The sequence below is a fragment of the Papio anubis genome, chromosome 8, assembly GCF_008728515.1.
Source record: "Papio anubis isolate 15944 chromosome 8, Panubis1.0, whole genome shotgun sequence".
Taxonomy (NCBI): Eukaryota; Metazoa; Chordata; class Mammalia; order Primates; family Cercopithecidae; genus Papio; species Papio anubis.
Window position 1 is genome coordinate 115,097,255 of NC_044983.1, and position 15,381 is coordinate 115,112,635.

A 15,381-nucleotide genomic window follows, 5' to 3' on the forward strand; every position below is an offset into this window, starting at 1 on the left:
TTATTAGTTTTTTTAATGGGAAATTATTTTCATTTAATCTCCTCATTTCCTGAGAAAAGGTGAGGTGGTCCAAATAAAATGAGTTATTATAAATGGAATCAACTGGGAAGTCAGTCTCAAATAATCTGATGGTTTACATTTCAATATACAAATCAAATGTTTTCTTTCATAACTTCACAGAAGTCAAAAATTACAGTATAAAATTATAATGTGTTTTCAATCTTCAGAATAATAATGACTACAAAGTAATTAATATGTCCTTGCCCTATAACCCCTACCATCCCCATCTCTCAATCCTCCTTACAGGAATGCAACTTAAAGAGAAGAAACGCTATAGATATTGAAAAATTAGTAAATTAAGGGAATAGATACAATTTTCTCTAAGAATTTTAAATATCCATGTTAAATTAATATAATCTGAAAATCCTTTATCAAATAAAGAACATTTGCCTCTTAAAACTATAGGTGCAGATTTTATAAAACTTCAGTTTCAATTATTTGTAAACTTTCCCTCTATTTAAAAATTTTTTTATAGAAGTAAACTTTTATGGAAGTAAATCAGAAAGCTACATACACCCTAGCAAACAGCTCGATACATTTTCACAAACTGAAAAATGCAAGTAATAAGCCAAAACCACAATGAATAAGGATGACTCTAAAAATAAGCAAAACAAAATTTAACCTGGAACCGTGACATAAGGCTGCTGAGTGAAAAATCTACCTTACCAAGTTTTCCTATGAAAAAACCTAAGGGTTTCACTGCTTACAAGTTCAAATTTGATCCAACTACTAATGCAACTTTTTTTTTTTTTTTTAAATTTAGAGAGTTTATGTGAGCCAAAGTGACAACAGCTGCTCAGAAGACTTATCCAAGTAACCTTGGATATGACCTCCATTTAAACTCTGTTGCATCCAAGTTTTTAAAGACAAAAAAGAGGGACAGGAAGTGGGCTGACACAAAACAGTCTGTCAGGGATTCTCACGGGTTTAAAGAAATAACATTGATTAGTGATTGGTTACACATTTTTAAGCTATAGGGTCTGGGTTATAGTATCCTATGTGACACTGTTAGGTTAACTAACTACCTGGGCCATAACAAGAAGTTTCAAGGCATGAATAGATAGCTCAAGGCAGGAAGCAGAATGTGATTGCTGCCTCATTTTTTTTTTTTTTAATTTCAATAGCTTTTTGTGTACAAGTGGTTTTTGGTTACATAGATGAATTCTACAAAAGGAAAGTCTGAGATTTTAGTGTACCTGTTGCCCAAGTAGTGTACATTGTACCCAATATGTCATTTTAAAAATCTCTCCCTCCTCCCTGCTTCTGAGTCTCCAATATCCAGACATATCACTCTGTATGTCTTCACATACCCATAGCTTAGTCTCGAATACTCTGATGGTTTAGATTTCAACATACAAATAAAAAATGAGAACATATGGTATTTGATTTTCCATTTCCGAGTTACTTCACTCAGAATAGTGGCCTCCAGTTCCAGCCATGTTGCTACAAAAGACATTTCATTACTTTTTTACGGCTGAGTAGTATCCCATGGGGGGGGTGTGTGTGTGTGTATGTATGTATATATGTGTGTATGTGTGTGTATATATATGTGGTGTGTGTGTATGTATACACATGTGTATACACACCACATTTCCTTTATCCACTCATCAGTTAATGTGGACTTAGACTGGTTCCATATCTTTGCAATTGTGAATCGTGCTGCAATAAACATAGACATGTAGATGTCTTTTTTGACATAGGGACTTATTTTCCTTTGAATAGATAGCCAGTAGTGAGAACGCTAGATCAAATGGTAGATCTACTTGAACTCTCCGTACTGTTTTCCACACAGGTTGTACTCATTTACACTCTCACCAGCAGTGTATAAGCATTCCCTTTTCATCATATCCATGCCAACACATATGGCTTTTTTTCTTTGTTTTTACTTTTTCATAATGGCCATTCTGGCTGGGATAAGGGGTATGTCATTGTGGTTTTAATTTGCATTTCCCTGATCATTAGTGATGTTGAGAATTTTTTTAATATGTGTTGGCTATTTGTATATCTTCTTTTAACAAAAGTCTATTCATGTTGCTTTAATGTGTTTTATCTGATATAAAAGAACAGCTACTCCTGCTTGATTTTGGTTTCTATTTGCATGGTATATGTTTTTCCACCCCTTTACCGTGAGTCTGCAAGAATCCTTGTGGGTGTTAGGCGATTCTCTTGAGGACAGTGGATATTTGGTTTGTGATTTTTAATTCTAAAACAACTTTTAAAAGGCAAATGAGTTTCAAGCTACTAGAAATACTTTATCTAGATAAAGGACAAAATGGATCTACTGAAATGTATATACTGATCTAGTCCAAATAGGAAGAACCATATCTAGAGTTCAGGGATTACCACATTTAAGAAAACACAGTATCAAATCTGAGATTATCCAGAGAAGGACAAAGAGGATGGAAATAAATTGAGAAAGAGTTTCTAACATGAGGAATGGTTGAGAATAATCTCAATAATTCTGTAGCCTGAAGAAAAGAAAACTTAGGGAAAGGTATTTATTTAGTTAGGATTAAGTTTGTGACTATTAAGACAAAACAAACTGTAGCTCAATGTAATAAAGAACTTTCCAGCATTTAGAAATAATGAAAGGGGTGCTTTAAAATATAATGAGGACCAGGCATGGTGGCTCACACCTGTAACTGCGGCACTTTGGGAGACCAAGGCAGAAGGACCACTTGAGGCCAGGAGTTCAAAACCAGTTTAGGCAACATAGTGAGACCATGCATCCAGTAAAAAATAAAAAAAAAAATAATTAACCAAACGTGGTGGCGGGCACATATTGTCCCAGCTACTTGAGAAGCTAAGGCAGAGGATGGCTTGAGTGCAGGAGTTCAAGGCTGTAGTAAGCTATGATCGCACCACTGCATTCCAGCCTGGGTGACAGAGCAAGGCTCTGTCTTTAAAAATATAAAAATAAAAAAATTAAGAAAAATATATTATGAGCCCTGCCGAACTGGAAGTATTCAAGCAGAAAATGAAATATAGTAAGGCTTCATGTTGAATTTTAGACTAAATGAACTCTAATGTCCCTCCAACTCTAAGATAACTTAATTCTAATACTAATAAACCAACCGGCAGTGCATCACTGTAGCTGAGTTAAAATATTGATATTACTTAACCATAATCAATAAGGGAATTACCAATTTATATTACATGACATTAATGAAATAATGTTAAAGCTCCATGTAGAAGTCTGCATTAAAATACAGAATCTACAAAATATTAAAAAAACCAAACCCAGCAATTTAAAAAAAAAATTATAACTGGATAATTACTTCATTTATATACTAAAATAGGTAATTTCATTTCTGCTGCCACTCCTTGGTGGAAATTAAACTCATTTTTGACACTGAAAAGTTGGGACATTTCAAGTAAAATAAAAAGGGGCTTCTCGGCTGGACGTGGTGGCTCACGCCTGTAATCCCAGCACTTTGGGAGGCTGAGGCGGGCAGATCATGAGGTCAGGAGTTCGAGACCAGCCTGGCCAATGGGCTGAAACCCTGTCTCTACCAAAAATACAAAAACAAAAACAAAAAACAAACAAAAAATTAGCTGGGTGTGCTGGCGCGCACCCGTAGTACCAGCTACTAGGGAAGCTGAGGCAGGAGAATCGCTTGAATCCAGGAGGCGGAAGTTGCAGTGAGCTGAGATTGTGCCACTGCATTCCAGCCTGGACAACAGAACAAGACTCTGTCTTAAAAAACAAACAAACAAAAAAAAAAAAGGTTGGGGGCTTCTCAAAGTGGAAAAGCCTGGCCAGATGCAGTGGCTCACGCCTGTAATCCCAGAACTTTGGGAAGCCAAGGCAAGCAGATCACAAGGTCACAAGTTCGAGATCAACCTGACCAACATGGTGAAACCCTGTCTCTACTAAAAATACAAAAATTAGCCAGGTGTGGTAGCACGTGCCTATAATCCCAGCTACTCAGGAGGGTGAGGCAGGAGAATCACTTGAACCTAGAGGTGAAGGCTGCAGTGAGCAGAGATAGCACCATTGCACTCCAGCTTGGACGATAGAGCGAGACTTGGTCTTAAATAAAAAAAGAAAAAGAAAAAGAAAAAGTGGCAAAGCCTATCTAGGAATAAAACAAAGAGGAAAAAGAGCTATCAGTCACGGTAGGTTAAAGTCTCCCTGACAAAGTCTACATTTAACTTTTTCTAAGAAAAGAGAAGTACAGCAAAAACAAAAACACTGAAGCGCTGTAGCTCCTGTGGAGACAATCTACAATCTATCTACAATCCATAAGATTCACACACAAAATATATGTAGGAAAATTTCAAGTGCTGAATTATTTTACTGAGAAACTGTAAAGCAAAAAGACAGCTGCTTATACATATTACATAACCAATATGTTTTTAAATTGTTAGTATACGTAATGTAACATGTCAGCTAACAGTTGGATAAAATAAATAGAAATGCCTTTCAGCCTCTTATCCAAATGTTTCTTTTCCTTACATTCCCCTACAGTTCAAAGGAGCTGAATCTCAACCATTGTAAACACACTCCTTCAATCAAAAATAGGGAGGGCATGGCACCTTAACTTTAAAATAATAAAATGTGATTAAATAGTATAGTACATTACTTCTCTCAGTGTTAAGACATACTTGTATGTAAAATCAATAGTAAAATCAAATTTACTACTGAATTTGAAGTTTCACTTTTAATTTCAAAACTGCTATATTTAATTTCTGTTTTAGCTTTATTGGTTCATTAAAGAAGGAAAGTTATTTCAGAAATAAGTAACAGAAGCATCTAGGAGCATGCTAAAGGCCTTAGCTATCTGCCTTTCCCAAAGTTCTCTTTAAAAGTAACATCTTTCACAGGTCTTTTTCACATCTAACTGCCAATAAACATAATATTTCTTCTGAATAATTGGTGTGTTTTTGTCATGTCTTATGAATCTTAAAAACCCTCTTTGCTATGGCAATCAGAAATATAAGACACAAATCTGCAGTTTTCCTCTAGGAATTGTGCAGTAACTTAATAGTGAATATCCACCACCATCCTATACTTGCTTACCCTTCATGCTAATTTCATTAGCTACTTTCTAAAACTTATGTCTAATAAAACTCTAAAATCAATTTCTTTTTGAATAATTCAGAGGATAAACAGAAGCAAAAATACGAAAATCACCTCTCTTAAAGAGTAATAAAGATTCTAAAGCTAAGCAAAAAAGCAGGGATAGTCACGCATACTAGTCAATTCTTAGTCAAGCATTTACTAAGTGGCCATGGCCAACAGAGCTATGGTTCTAGTTGAATGAAAAATTTTAAATACATTCCATCTTTCCCAATTTCCTAGCCTAACCTTTGAAAAGATTCTCTTTTAGAACTTCCTCTTCATTCTTTAAATTATAAATATATACAGGTCTGTGGCGTGTTAGGAACCAGGCCACACAGCAGGAGGTGAGTAGCGGGTGAGCAAGCATTACCTTCTGAGCTCTGCCTCCTGTCAGATCAACAGCAGCACCAGATTCTCATAGGAGCCTGAACTCTATTGTGAACTGCGCATGCAAGAGATCTAGGTCACACGCTACTTATGAGAATCTAATGCCTGACGATCTCAGGTGGAAGTTTCATCCAAAACGCCCTCTGCCCCCTGGTCCGTGGAAAAACTGTCTTCCACGAAACCACTGACTTAGAACACTAAAAGTAATGAGGCATCTTCCATTATCGCTAGAGAAAAAATTTAGGGAATATCACTAGAGAAAAATTTTAGGGAAAATGTTTAGGGAATATCATCAAAATAAAAAGAGCAAAGTAAAGCTTGCTTCCTTAACAGACCAAGAGTCCTGTCATTACACGTAACAGATTATCTTGAGACCTGGGCAGCAACAACAAATTATTAGTAAAAAAGATGTAAAGACACTGTGTTTTGTGACCGACAAACAGGTACCTTGCCCTATTATCAAATGCAGAGTTCTAGGCTGGATAGGGTGGATATTTTGACCTTCTGGCAAGGTAATGGGTCCTCTATCTGCTCTTCATCAGGTGATCTTTCCATTTATTAGTGGTGTATACTAACCTCCTCAAAGGCAGAAGTTTTTGTTTTTGTTTTCTGGGGGAAAAGGGATGCAGATAATTTTGTAATAAGTCTTTTTATGTCAGTTCTACAAATGTGGCTTTAAAAGCAATGCAATTTCAACAACTCACCTTTGTGAAATGGAAAGTTACAGGAGTGAATCAGGGATTCCCTGAATTTTTCCAATCCCATTTGTGTATCTCCTCTCTAAATGTGAAAGATTTTAAACCAATGATTATTGGGACCATAAATACGTCTAAAAACAAGCCGCCCTTGTAAACCTTTGCAATTCCTTATGGCAGTGGTTCTCAAGCTTCGGTCTGTATCAGAATTACCTGGCAAGCTTGTTAAAACACAAACTGTAGGAGCCTATCCACAATTTCTGATTCAGGTCTAGGGTATTGTTTGAGAACTGGTCAGTCGAACAAGTTCCCAGTTGATGCTTGTCTGGGAATCACACTTTAAGAACTGCTGCCTTAAGGCATTATACATCTAGACTAGTTAAAACATCATCTCGACTAAAAAGTTTATGATAAAGTTTTGGCATCCTACCCCTAAACACAAGGAATCACAGAAATATCATAACCCAATGTTATCAAAGCTTTGAAAAAGTAAGTGTCCTCACATGTATTGATAGTATTTAAATTAGCATAAATTTAAATACTAGGGCACAATCAGGTAAAATACTGAAAAGAGCCATTAGAAATGACAAGTAAAACAATCAAAGGGAAAAAATTTGTATGTGCCAAAACATTCACTCACCACTTACGACTGCAAAATGCCAAACAACTGGAGAATAATTATACAAACTATAGTACACTGAGCAAATGGAGTATTATTTAACCATAAAGATGACAAAAAATGAAGCACACAAACACACAGAAAACGGAAACAAACTATGAAATACAAAAAGTAGAATATAAAACTGATAACAGCAATACATATTTAATGATAAAAACTAGAAGTAGCCTCAACAGATGTAGTATTTATTTAAGGTGAAGAAATAAGCTACTTTAGACCTAATATAAGATAATTTAAGGCAGTCAATTTCATTAGCTACTTTCTAAAACTTTTCAATAGAATATTTCACAGAATATTTTGAAGTAGCCTCTGGTCTACAGATTACAGTGACCATCTAACCCACTGAAAATTACTTTCAATATTTATGAAGTAAATAGTTAAGAAAAACAGTAAAAGTAAAAAAAAAAAAAAAAACTAAGAAAATCTACTTACAGTTCCCAAATAATACTTCCTTAGAGTTTTAACATGCAGAAGGGAAACTTAGTAACTACATTGGGCACAGCTAGCAAAATCACTTGAACCAAATGTACAGAGTGGTAAAACAGATCAAAAAGATTGGGATTCAAAGCCTAATAACAATGTTAAAAAAAAAAAATACTTCGAGAAAAACTAATCCAATCATTAAAAACATTTTTTCAAAACTGTTAAAAATAATGACTTTTAAAGTGCATAACTTACTGTTTTGATTCACTGTGACAAACTTCCAAGGTTGGGTCATTATAAATAAAGGCAGCCTCTAAATCATTGATCCTTACTCGGTATATTCTACACTGTTTACTGTTCAACTTGATTCTATTCAAGTTTGCAACTGTGGGAAATACAGTCAGTTCCACAAATCCCTGCAAAGATAGAGAATAACAACTTCATTACAAAGACTGGTATGTTTCAGAATATATTGCTTTTATTTTTACCACTTACACACATATTACACTCCAGACACAAAATCCCAAATAGCTACATACATATGTATGCTCTCCAAGTATCTTACTTTCAAACATGATTGTCCTAGTGACTGAATGGGTGTGAATTATGTATACTTTATCATCCTGGTGGTTCATATTCACGATTAGTGAAAATTAGGCAGTCAGAAAAAAGTAAAAGGGCTCGCTACTCTCAAAAACCAGAATTTTTAAACAGACTAGGATCTAAAAAGGGAAGAAAAAAAAAAATGACAGAGCAGAAAGAGAATCAAAACCAGAAGGTTGATGAGTGAAAGAACATGTCAGAAAAAAAGGGGTAAAAAATGATACCACTGAAAGCAACAAGTATGAGTTTCTGCTCATGAGTAAATTAGGACACGTAAAATGGCAAGAGCTACAAAAGATACCAAGGCAAGTAGGAAAAATCTGCTGCTATATTCAGGAGCGGCAGATACGTCACAGTGTTCGATCACTTCCTATCAAGTCGTCCAGAGGCCGTATGTAGTTCGACCATGTTAGCTGTCAGAGGCCGTATGTAGTTCTACCGTGTTAGCTGTAGGTTAGCAATGTCTCTTGTCCAACACATGAAAAACAGTTAAATACAGACTGTTCACCACCCTCTTGTATTGAATCAATGCGAAAGACGAACAGATTAAACACGGAATATATGTTCATTGATTTTAATATCTTGGGTTGAAAACTGATATACTCAAACATAAAACAAGGGAGGGCATGAAATTGCAGTATTTCAGGGGCTCCAAAGTGAACAGAAAAATTTCAGAGGCTATAACAGAAATATTTAAGAGAAAATTCAGATAGCAACCATAGAGGACTAGATTATAATGGCTGCTACCATGTACCAGACATTACACTAGATACTTTCCTATGTTCCCTCTAATCCTAATACCAACTCTAAGAGACTACTTTATACTTTTTACAAAGAAGCTACAAATATTACTGTCAAGTATTTTAAAAAGTTAACTTTTTACAGATAACAAATGCAAAAAAAAATTAGGTCAGTAATAAGTAGGGAATAGAGATTCAAACACAACTAAATAATTCCAAACAAATCCCACTATGCCATAATGCCTCTGGGTACAAGGGTTTTAAATAATATGCAAAGTTGTTTTTGGGTAACATTTAGCCCCAACTGCTCAAGAAAGCCTCGAGATTCTGTAGCCCCTTTGTTCTCAATTCCCAAGAGGAGAGCCACACACTCTTAAATCAGAACAATCTGCACATATCTGTGAGTTAGAAACACAGAGAACAAAAGAACAAAGTCCAAAATACAGCTGATGAAGATTTTGTGTTTAAAGGTGTAAACTATGAACAGCTGTAGGAAGGATGACCAGAATTCCTTTTAATTAGAATCTGTCATCCAATGACCATTCTAAATTTAAAAGAGTTTGGATCAGCTGAAAGATAAGAATTAGAAACAAGACAACTACAAAACAAAAGATTAAAGAAAGTACTGTCAATTGCTACTTGGGTGAGACATAAGAACAGCATCTGGCTTTCTAAACTCTGGTAACAATAATAGAATGATGAAATGTAATTCAGGAAGACAGGAAAAGCCCAGTCTCCTTGCACCATCAGGCCTCTGCCACCGCCTAGGGCTCTAACCTACACCTGCCCGAAACATTCAGACCCATTAACCTCTACAAGTCTTCAATCTCTGCTGCCCTTAGCCACTGGCATAACTGCAAGCCCCTCAGGTCGTCTAGCCTCTCACTCCTTGCTTCTTGCTCTCTCCCCACCACTTCACAGACAACCATCCTCCTGGAGCCCACATTCCATTTTAAACATTCCCCTTGTGCCTTTCAACCTTTTCTAAAATTCCCTCTCTACCCCCTTGCCTTAAATGAAATGGCTCCTGAATCCTCCTAGACAAGAAGTTACTTACTCTCCCATTCACTATAAATGAGGGTAGTGGAAAACTGGCATTCTCCTAGTTTCCACAACTACTTCCAGGCCATTTATAGGATTTTATTTAACGTACACTATAAGGTTAAGGACAGTGTGGTGTCACCGTTAAAAGCAGGTGTTTTGGAGGTAGACTCCCTGTATAGAAATCCTAGCTCTACCACTTAGTAACTGTATGATCTTGGGCTAGTGACTCCAGCTCACTGTGCCTCAGTTTCTTCATAAAAAATAATGACATTACTGGCCTATTAGTGTTATTATGACAACCGAACAGCCAGGCATGGGCTCACTCCTGTAATCCTAGCACTTTGGGAGGCTGAGGCAGGAGGATTGCTTGAGTCCAGGAGTTCAGAACCAGCCTGGTCAATATAGCAAGACCCTATCTCTACAAAGTACTAAAAAATTAGCCAGGCATGGTGGCTGCAGTTCCAGCTACTGGGGAGGCTGAGGTAGAAGGATTGCTTGAGCCTGGGAGGTTGAGGCTGCAGCGAGTCGTGATTGCGACACGGGTGACAGAGCAAGATCACATCTCAAAAACAAAACAAAACAAAAACAAAGACAACTGAAAAACTTACTACATGGAAAACACTTAAAATTATAGCTGGCATCTAGTATATGCTTAATAAATGCTTTTGTTATTCTTTTCTGTTTATCCTTTGTGTTCATGCTCTACAGGTACTCTATCCTCTATGCTTCTTCATTAATGTCTATGAAATTCCCCAACATTTGCTGAAGGCTCATACTCTTTTTTTTTTTCTTTTCAGAGACAAGGTCTTGTTCTGTCACCCAGGCTGGAGTGCGGTGTAGCAATCATGGCACACTGCAGCCTCAACCTCCCAGGCTCAAGTGATCCTCTCACCTCAGCCTCCAGAATAGCTGGGGACTACAGGCATGCACTACTACTTCTGGTTAATTAAAAATTTTTTTCTCTAGAGATGGGTCTTATCATGTTGCCCAAGCCGGTCTGGAACTTCTGGCCTCAAGGACCCTCCTATCTCGGCCTCCCAGAGCACTGGGATTACAGGTATAAATACTGCACCTGGTCACATACTCTTCTTTTGTAACACACGTCTCCCATCACTCTAAGTGACTTGAATATAGATGTGTCTGATCCAACCAATAAAACTGCCTCAAAGTTCTCTGACCTCAATTCCTACAATCTTCACTTCCATCCAGGAAGAATCAAGATCACACTCTGAAAAGCACTTCATCACTGCTTAGAACTGCTCTGATGCTGACATGAACTCAAATGTCCACAATGCCTCTCCTCACCCTTCTCATTACTTCTCTACCAGTCCTCCTGTTCAACTGCCTGAAATCCTCCTGTCCTTGACTTCTTCCAGTTTCTCACCACAATCTTCTTGGCACTCCCTTCACCCTAAATCCTTAAATTCAACCACTCCTCTGCCAACTACCAATTATCTTGCCCCTCTGTTTCATGTATCCATCTTTCCCTTCTGTTTAAGAATGATACATCCGGCCGGGCGCGGTGGCTCAAGCCTGTAATCCCAGCACTTTGGGAGGCCGAGACGGGCGGATCACGAGGTCAGGAGATCGAGACCATCCTGGCTAACACAGTGAAACCCCGTCTCTACTAAAAAATACAAAAAACTGGCCGAGCGAGGTGGCAGGCGCCTGTAGTCCCAGCTACTTGGGAGGCTGAGGCAGGAGAACGGCGTAAACCCGGGAGGCGGAGCTTGCAGTGAGCTGAGATCCGGCCACTGTACTCCAGCCTGGGCGACAGAGCGAGACTCCGTCTCAAAAAAAAAAAAAGAATGATACATCCAAAGGTCCTTCAGCACCCACTCCCCACAGTATCCTCAGAAATATCAGTTTGTCTCTCTCCTATAATTACAATCTTTCCTTTCTGTAGAATGTTTTTCCTATGCCTATAAATATGTTCAAGACTCAAGGTTTTAAAAGTCTTTAGATCTATGCTACCCTCAAATGAATGTTTTGCCATCTTTCTCTCATACCTTCAAAAGAGAAATTCTTGAAAAAGTAGAATGTGTTCACTGTTCCAACTCTCTCTTCCATTCAGTACAATATGACTTACGCAGTCATCATTCCACTGAAGTTACCTGATATGGTCTGGCTGTGTCCCCACCCAAATCTCATCTTAAATTCTCATGTGTTGTGGGTGAGACATGGTGAGGGGTAACTGAATCATGAGGGTCAGTCTTTCCGTGCTGTTCTCGTAAAGTGAATAAATCTCATGAAATCTGACGGTTTGAAAAATGGGAATTTTTCTGCACAAGCTCTTTTTGCCTGCCGCCATCCATGTAAGAGATGACTTGCTCCTCCTTGCCTTCTGCCATGATTGTGAGGCTTCCCCAGCCACGTGGAACTGTAAGATCTCCATTAAACCTATTTCCTTTGTAAACTGCCCAGTCTCAGGTACGTCTTTACCAGCAGCATGAAAATGAACCAATACAGTAAACTGCTACCAGTAGAGTGGGGTGCTGCTAAAAAGTTACCTGAAAATGTGGAAGCAACTTTGGAACTGGGTAACAGGCAGAGGCTGAACAGTTTGGAGGGCTCAGAAGAAGACAAGAAAATACGGGAAAGTTTGGAACTTCCTAGAGACTTGTTGAATGGCTTTGACCAAAATGCTGATAGTGATATGGACAATAAGGTCCAGGCTGAGGTGGTCTCAGATGGAGATGAGGAACTTGTTGGGAACTAAAGCAAAGGTGACTCTTGTTATTTTTAGCATAGAGACTGGCAGTATTTTGCCCTGCCCTAGAGATCTGTGGAACTTTGAACTTGCGAAAGATGATTTAGGGTATCTGGTAGAAGAAATGTCTAAGCAGCAAAGCATTCAAGAGGTAACTTGGGTACTGTTAAAGGCATTCCATTTTATAATGAAAGTACAGCATAAAAGTGTGGAAAATTTCCAGCCTGACAATGATAGAAAAGAAAATCCCGACTGGGGATGGTGGCTCACACCTGTAATCCCAGGACATTTGGAGGCCAAGGCAGGTGGATCACGAGGTCAGGAGCTCAAGACCAGCCTGGCCAAGATGATGAAACCCCATCTCTACTAAAAACACAAAAAATTAGCTGGGCGTGGTGGTGGAGGCCTGTAATCCCAGCTACTCAGGAGGCTGAGATAGAGAATTGCTTGAATCCGGGAGGCGGAGGTTGCAGCGAGCTGAGATCGAGCCACTGCACTCCAGCCTGAGGAGCAAATCCAGAGTCCGGCTCATAGAAATTTGCATAAGTAATTGGGAGCTAAATGTTAATCCCCAAGAAAATGAGGAAAATGATGTCTCCAGGGCACGTCAGAGGTCTTCACACAGCCCCTCCCATCATAGACCGGGAGGCCTAGGAGGAAAAAGTGGTTTTGTGGGCCAGGCCCGGGGTCCCCACGCTGTGTGCAGCCTAGGGACTTGGTGCCCTGCATCCTAGCCACTCCAGTCAGGGCTGAAAGGGGCCAACTTGGAGCTTGAGCCGTAGGTTCAGAGGGTACAAGCCTCAAGTCTTGGCAGCTTCCATGTAGTGGTGAGCCTGTGAGTACACAAAAGTCAAGAATTGAGGTTTGGGAACCTCCATTTAGATTTCAGAAGATGTACGGAAACGCCTGGATGCCCAGGCAGAAATTTGCTGCAGGGGAAGGATCCTCACAGAGAACCTCTCCTAGGCCAGTGCAGAAGAGATATGTGGTGTCAGAGCCCCCACAGGGTCCCTACTGAGGCACCGCCTAGTGGAGCTGTGAGAAGACGGCCACCATCCTCCAGACCCCAGAATGGTCCGCTGACAACATGCACCGTGCACCTGGAAAACCTGCAGACACTCAATGACATCCAGTCACGGGAGTGGGAGGCTGCAACCTGCAAAGTCACAGGGGCAGAGCTGCCCAAAACTATGGGAACCTACCTCTTACATCAGCATGACCTGGATGTGACATAGAGTCAACGGAGATCATTTTGGAGCTTTAAGATTTGACTGCCCTGCTCGATCTCAGACTTGCATGGGGCCTGTAGCCCCCTTGTTTTGGCTAATTTCTGCCATTTGGAATGGCTGTACTCACCCATTGCCTGTACTCTCATTGTATCTAGGACGTAACTAACTTGCTTTTGATTTTACAGGGTCATAGGCAGAAGGGACTTGCCTCGTCTCGGATAAGACTTTGGACTGTGGACTTTTGAGTTAATGCTAAAATGAGTTAAGATTTTCGGGGACTTTGGGAAGGAATGATTGGTTTTGAAATGTGAGGACGTAAGAACTGGGAGGGGCCAGGAGCACAACGATACAATTTGGCTGTGTCCCCACCCAAATCTCATCTTGAATTTCCATGTGTTGTGGGAGGGACCCAGTGGGAGGTAACTGAATCATGGGGGCAAGTCTTTCCTGCGCTGTTCTCATGATCATAAGTCTCACGAGATCTGACGGTTTGTTTGTTTGTTGTTGAGATAAAGTCTCGCTCAGTCACCCAGGCTGGAGTGCAATGGCACGATCTTGGCTCACTGCAACCTCCATCTCCCAGGTTCAAGAGATTCTCCGGTCTCAGCCTCCCAAGCAGCTGGGATTACAGGCACCCACCATCAGGCCCGGCTAATTTTTGTATTTTTGTAGAGATGGGGTTTCACCACGTTGGCCAAGCTGGTCTTGAACTCCTGACCTCAGGGGATCCGCCCATCTCGGCCTCCCAAAGCACTGCGATTACAGGCGTGAGCCACTGCACCTGGCAATCTGATGGTTTTAAAAACAGGAGTTTTTCCAAATACCACATGTTCTCATTCATAAGTGGGAACTGAATAACGAGAACACATGGACACAGGGAGGGGAACATCAAACACCAGGGCCTGTTGGGGGATGGGTGACTAGGGGAGGGATAACATTAGAAAAAATACCTAATGTAGGTGACAAGTTTATGGGTGCAGCTAATTACCAGGGCACGTGTATACCTATGTAGCAAAACTGCACGATCTGCACATGTAACCCAGAACTTAAAGTATAATTAAAAAACAAACAAAAAGCAACAACAACAACAAAAAAAAACGGGAGTTTTTCTGCACAAGCTCTTTTTGCCTGCTGCCATCCATGTAAGAGGTGGCTTGCTACTCCTTGCATTCTGCCATGATTGTGAGGCGTCCCCAGCCACATGGAACTATGAGTTCTCCACTAAACTGCTTTCCTTTGTAAATTGCCCAGTTTCAGGTATGTCTTTATTAGCAGCATGAACATGGACTAATACATTACCCTTGCTGTGGTCACTAATGACCAAGAATTACTTTCAGTTTTCAAGTTTATATTTACTGTTTACATTTAAAATTAATAACCATTTCTTTTTTTTTTTTTTTTTTTTTTAGATGGAGCTTCACTCTTGTTGCCCAGGCTGGAGTGCAGTGGTGCAATTTCGGCTCACTGGAACCTCTACCTCCTGGGTTCAAGCGACTCTCCTGCCTCAGCCTCCCGAGTAGCTGGGATTACAGGCGTCTGCCACCACACACAGCTAATTTTTTTGTATTCTTAGTAGAGGCGGGGTTTCACCATGTTGGCCAGTCTGGTTTCAAACTCCTGATCTCATGATCCACCGGCCTCGGCCTCCCAAAGTGCTGGGATTACAGGTGTGAGCCACCGCGCCCAGCCTCCTCCTTCTTAAAATATGTTTTTCAGCCAGGTGCAGTGGTTCACACCTGTAATCCC

At 39.7% G+C, this 15,381-nt stretch overlaps 1 protein-coding gene across 7 annotated transcripts in view; it reads right to left on the reverse strand.

The window, feature by feature from the left end:
* The window catches only part of TAF2 (TATA-box binding protein associated factor 2), a 104,728-nt gene that overhangs the window by 84,020 nt on the left and 5,327 nt on the right, over positions 1-15,381 (reverse strand). For 6 of the 7 annotated variants that reach the window (XR_004185920.1, XR_004185921.1, XM_031669711.1 and 3 more), the window contains exon 3: positions 7,565-7,725. Coding sequence is in view for 4 of the 7 variants with exons in the window: in XM_031669711.1 (XP_031525571.1) it covers positions 7,565-7,725 (161 nt within the window). In the remaining 3 variants the exon portion in view is untranslated. Of the gene's footprint in view, positions 1-6,216; positions 6,293-7,564; positions 7,726-15,381 lie in introns of those variants that run through there. The other variant, XM_031669714.1, reaches the window with a different exon arrangement.